This window comes from Vanellus vanellus (genome assembly GCF_965231255.1).
Source record: "Vanellus vanellus genome assembly, chromosome: 11".
NCBI classification, from domain to species: Eukaryota; Metazoa; Chordata; class Aves; order Charadriiformes; family Charadriidae; genus Vanellus; species Vanellus vanellus.
The window spans coordinates 17,624,819-17,630,818 of NC_138916.1; the positions used below are offsets into that span (position 1 = coordinate 17,624,819).

Below are 6,000 nucleotides of genomic sequence, written 5' to 3' on the forward strand. Positions count from 1 at the left end.
AACCATTCTATGAATCACAACAATAAAAAGGTCACTTAATAAACCTTCATTGTTTAGAGCAATGTTAATCCTTTTTGTCCTATCCGCTTACTCCTTGATGATCTGGATATTCCAATAACATACCGACAATAGCTAAGAAGTACCTTGCAATACTCAAGTTGAAATTTTGACTTTTCTTGGTAGAGACACACAAGTTTTTTAACAGGGTAACGATCAGCGAGGGCATTGCAAGCATTTAACAAAACCAAACAAAACTGAAGCTCCTAACTTCCCATCAACCAAAGACTTCTGCAACCCTCCCATTCCACCTGGAAGGATTCAGTCCTTCCGCTTTGAGACCCTGGGCTTCCAGAGCACAAAGCCCCAGGCAGAGCAGAAATAAGGTTTGAAACACTCTCCTTCATCCACTACGCTGTGCTCAACAGAGTTCCCCTATCGACATGCCAGCGCTGAAATACAAGTAGGATGTAAAGACAGTTTCAGATTTAATCCAGCATCTGTGCATCAGCAGAGATGTTCCCGACTACAGTTTGAGGCAGACAACCAAAGGACTGTCCAGCCACACGGACTTCTTTTTTTGCACAGCCTGCACCCGAAGAAATGACTGCATATTAAGGATGTTGTATTACAGAATACCCCCTTTTCCACAGAATATCCATAGTTGCACCAAAAACTACGTAAACCATGATCCATGTAATTACACGCTGGAAAGAAGACAGCCCACGAGAGCAGCGGCTACAGAAATCAGATACACTCAATCCAGCCAAATGACAGTTGCTTTCTGTAACCGTAACCCGTGCTGGTGAAAAAGCTGGGAGATAAAGCTCCTTCTCCGCCAAAACCCTCCCTGCGCTATGCTGATTATGGCTCTGGAGACCACCTCTGCATTCAAGCCAAGCTTCTATCACAGAGTTTAAGAGCACTGCTATAACAGGGAGAACTCGAACCTTCAGCATCAGTTACGTGAATCGCAGAGGACTTTGTCCAACGACTTTCCCTTTGTTCAACAACTTCAGAACATTGCTGATGGCAGCAAGACAGCAGCTCATGTTAGTGCCCAATCGAGAGAGGTGAGGAAGGGGGTTTGAACCCTTTGAGGGGTTTTTATTTCAAATTCACATCACAATATTAAGACACAGGCTCTGTCAAGCAACGCTGCCTTTTATAAGGGCAATTAGGTGTTGCCAGTGGTGCAGAGGGGATAGCTGCTTGACCTACAGCCTGTTTAAGCACCAGCGTTAATGGCATCGCACCGCGGTGAACCTTCCCCGTGCTGTATCGAGGAACGCTTCGCTGCTCTGCCTCTTCTGGCACGAGCTCCTCTGCCCCATGACCACATGGCTGTGAGCAGCACCGAGCTCTGGGGACGGGAAAGCCCGTTAAGCAGCATTAAGGGCAGGTAACGAACCGCTCTGGGCAAGAGGTACGATCCTGCCGGGAGGACCAACCGAAAAAGCTACAGCTGTGTCTTTGCGGAGGAAGGGCTGAGCTCCTGTCCCAGCCCAAACCTGCGGCAACGCAACGCTTAGCGCCGGCTCCTGGCAACCGCATCGACCAGCGAACGCAGACAGCCCTTAAATGGGACAGACTTATTTAATCACAAACCCCACGATACTCGTTACTACTACAGGACGTGTTTTCCACCCTGTCTCTTAATCTTTACACTTAGAAAAGCGTCATTACAGGCTGTGCCCTCCCAGTGGTCGCAAGCTCTGCAGAGGCAGGACAGCTGGTTTTTGCAGAAGAGGCAAATAAAAGTCCGAGGAGCCAAAAGAAGGTACCAAGAAGGATGAGGCGGGTGGTCTTCTCTCTATTTGTGTGTAATGGATAATAGAGGAATCTCTCGCTCTATTAGTGCGTATGTGAAAGTACCATCTTCTCCATCACCCACAAAACTTTGGTCGCAAGTACACTGGACATCTCAGGTTCCCAAAAAACTTTTCCTAATTGTAAGGTATTAATCTGGGCAACCTGGTAATTATCAGATAGGAGAAAACGTGCTCCAGCTCTCTAATTGACTTCCAGGAACTGAACTGGAGACACCATTTTTTACTTTTGCCTCCAAAAAGGAGCTCAGTAATGCTGCTTATGATAAAAACAGATACCAAATGGAGCTTTCAGGATGAAACTCATAGATTTAAAAATTAATAAGCAAAACTAAGTAATCTTGAATCTAAACTATCGGCTTAAATGAAGAAGAGCGGAAAGGACGCAATACAAAGGTGTCAAGAACAAAAGGGTAAAATTTGAGGGAAGCAATTTTTCCTGAAAGTTGACAAATGCAGGAAGATCCCCTGACCTGTCTGTTATTTTCAGTCATTTACTTCACAGAGATGAAATTCCTTATGGGGAAATTCACAGGATACTGTTCTCGGTGATCTGAAAACAGCTCAAGTAGCCCATACACAGAAAAGGGAGCTGACATCACACTGCAACCTCACTGCAGGAACCTGGTGAGGTTTGGTATTCACCGGCCAATGGCCAGGCCTTTTCGGAAAATAAAAAAGCCAGGAAGATACATTTTTCTTTAATGTTCTGCTCACGCCTAACAACTCAAGATGAGCTGAGCTGTTAATTAATACCAGGTGGAAAACAAAGCAACTTAAAATGTACAAAGCGTTTATCCTGGGAGCAAACAGGAAGACTAAATATTGAATTTTCAAGGCCCTTGAGTTTGTCTTTTTTGCCCCCCCCCCCCCCCCCCCCCCCGCTACCAAAATTTGTTTGTTTTGAAAGGGAGACAATTTGCATATACACCTGGCCAGCGGAGGAGGAGGAAGCGAGAAAAGGGAGTCACTGATGTATTAATAATGTTGTCATCGACTTATTTGCATTGCAAAGGAACACTATAGTGAGTGCCATATGATCGTTATACGCTACATTTGACCTCAGCACAGTCCTCTTCGCTGTCACGTGAGAATGAGGACTTTTAAATATACCACTCCAGTATTACGTATTAAATATAAACCCACACAAAACGGTGGGAAAATAAACTAAGTCAGAAGATAAAACTGGGAAAACAAAGCCTCCAGATTGGTTAAGTCATATACTGTGCAAAAGACATAGGGATAATTTTATCCTGCTTTCTACCATTCATGTTTTTCTACTGTAGCATCTACATCAAATATTTGCACATAAGTTTCATTCTCCTTTAATGCGTCCGAAGTTTAAACTAAGTTTCCTCAAAGTCAAGGTGCATTCAGTAGGCTTGTGATCTAACAAATTTCGGGCAACGCTTAGTTTCACAGTAACACAGAATGCGGTGGTGTACGCCAGAAAAGCCATTCTCCCAAAGTCAGGTCGCACTACGTAATGCTTTAATCTCGCTTCGAGCACAAGACTCAGTACAGTAAGTGGGGAATAAATTCCGATACGAACTTCCAGCCGGTAATTAAAAGTAGGCAAAATTTAAAAGCAAAGCTTCCATGGCATTAAAGGTCGATACGATCCATTACCTACAGCACACAACACTTCCCGAGACACAGGTCTATGACCAGCTCTAATCGTTTCTCCTTCCTTCCCCTTAAAAGCCCCAGTTGCGAGCAACTTTCCCTCTGCGCTTTCCATCCTTGCGTCCAGCTCTGCCCTGCTCAGCGAGGTTTGCGGCAGGACCAGCGAACCCCGCCGCGAGCGCGGCAAGGCTGGATGGAGACCAAACGCTTACGAAGCCGGCTGGCAGCTTCGGCACGAATCTAACACAGGGGCGTACACCCCCCCCCCCAAATCCCGGTCTAATTTGACAGCCCCCACGTCCTGCAACAAAGCCGCTATTCAAGAGCGAGAGGAAGCTCGTTCCTTATTAACGCAGCCGTCGAGGTTACAAGCTTCCAGGAGGCTGACGTAAACCATCCCCTGCCGCCGCGCTCGCAGCCCAGCCGAGCCCTCCGCCGCTTCCACTCCCTCCCTGCCACGTTTAAAACTCCGAGCAGAAAAATACGATGGCCGTGGGCGAGCGCTGCGCGCCGGGATGCCCCGTTTTCCACCCAAGCAAGTTCTTCTCACCGCCTCTCCCCGCATCACGTCGCAAGAGCGCAGCCACGCGCTCGAGCACGCTTCGGGGAGGGGGAAAAAAAAAAACCAACCCCCAAAAAAAAAAGTAAGGGGATGCCTGCGCGGTGACAGCGTTACAACACGGCTTAAAACTTCTTTAAAATTGTCTACTGGAAAGACAGAGGAGCTCTGTGACCTTACCTCAGCGTTACCCCCGAGCGGTTGCAATTCAACAAATAGCAATAAGGTCTTTGGGGAGCAAAGGAAAACGGAGCAGCATCTCCAAAAAGGGTGGAGGGAAGCAGTTTGTGTAAATAGCAAGAGAGGAAAAAAAAAAACTGTTTAAATTTTGTACTCACATATAATGGAGCTTGCTGTGGATTAAGTTTCATGACCTCAGAACACTGAAACAAAAAAAGAAAAGACAAATTTAAGGTTGGGTTTTTTTTGTAAAATTTTAAGTACGTCTTCATAGGCTGCAGAACGTTAAACTTGCAAAGCTGTATTATCACCTCTACATTATTTTTTCCAATACTCACTTTTACACAACGATTTTCTATTTTCTCTCTTTCAGATCAAAAAAGGATCTGTCACTTTTTTTTTTTTATTTACGCTCACATTAAGAAAGGGAACTCTAAAACGATTTGTAGAGCAAAGCGCTCATCTGAACCATCTGCACCGTTGGCACTGAGGATATGCCAACCCTTAATTGCTATCTGTCTGCGAATTCCCCCCACTCCCCCACAAAAAAATGTTTGTAAAGATTTGTAGTTAGTCCTCTCTGCTGTTGGAGGAGACCAAATACTCTGGCAAACACTACCTTACCCAAGTTATTCGGGTGCCTTTTTTCCCCTCCTCCCACTGGATTGTTTGTTCAAGAAACATTTCAAAACTATTTAAAAATCAAACTATCAAAAATTCTCCTTGCAAAACTGAAGGAAAACTTACAGAACAGACGATGCTCACAATTCGGCATCAGCATTTTTCGTAGTCAAGAACTACCATTACTCATCCTACCAAGGTGATTTTAGCGAAGAAAATTTCCTCTGCCAGGTCTGCCCCTGGAATTTCGATATAACCTGGTGAAAGTTATTTGCATTGAGCTTTGAATCGGTTGAACCTGAATTTCACTTGCATTAGTTTCTCCATTGCAGTAGAAAGGATTCCCCCTAAACGAAAGCTGTAAGTTTTCATTTAATGTGTGTATTAAGCAGTCCAGGATCCTAAGATGAAGGAATGCAAAACAATTAAAAATGGAATTTCTGCTGTTGCTCATGTCTGCAACACTGGTAATGCTCTGCAAATACTTAAAACCCTTTATAAAAAGGGATGAAATACCACTCTGCTTTTCACACAGAAAACACAGGATCTTGCTCATACTTCGTTCCGTTCCAAATCCCACAGTTTGCCTTTACTGAGACAGAAATTAAACCACGGCCCAAGTTTTCTCAGCTGATTCCAGCTATCCTTGCTCCCTCACACGCTCTCCTTCTTTTACAGAAGAAGCATTTTCGTACCGGTTGCTCTAAATCAGCTGAGCTGCCTGCCAAGCTCGCCCACCAAAACACGCTCCCTCTGCACAAGGTCCCCCAAGGCAGCCAGGAGACGGACGAATATTTTGCTGTATTTTTAAATCTAGTCAAATTCATGCCTGTTTCCAGCCTCGAGATACCCCTTCCAACAGCAAGAATGCCTCCAAGTGGTTACGCTTGACGGTTTTCCCTGTATTTTCAGCTCTTACGAAGACTGACGTGAAAATAGGGGACTAGTAGCACCAGCTATCGTTTGGGCAGCTGAGCTCCAAAACCAGCTCTGCAAGCGATCTCCGCCGCTGTCCTACAACACGCTCCTGCTATCCCGGTCCTCCTGAGGGCTCAAAAAGAAAAGAAAAGAAAAAAAAACAACAAAAAAAAAGAAACAAAACCAAAAAATGCACAAGCCCTGCCAATCTCCTTTGTGCCCTACCCGAGCGCCTCTCTCCTATTCTGAACCTGGGCATCCTGAAGAGGG

At 45.2% G+C, this 6,000-nt stretch overlaps 1 protein-coding gene across 1 annotated transcript in view; it reads right to left on the minus strand.

Moving 5' to 3' along the window:
- The window catches only part of AKAP13 (A-kinase anchoring protein 13), a gene marked incomplete at its 5' end in the record, with an annotated part of 158,770 nt that extends 154,388 nt beyond the window's left edge, over positions 1-4,382 (minus strand). The window contains one exon of the mRNA XM_082488901.1: positions 4,350-4,382. Within this exon, the coding sequence (XP_082345027.1) occupies positions 4,350-4,382 (33 nt within the window). The remainder of the gene's footprint in view (positions 1-4,349) is intronic.
- Positions 4,383-6,000: the final 1,618 nt, after the last annotated feature.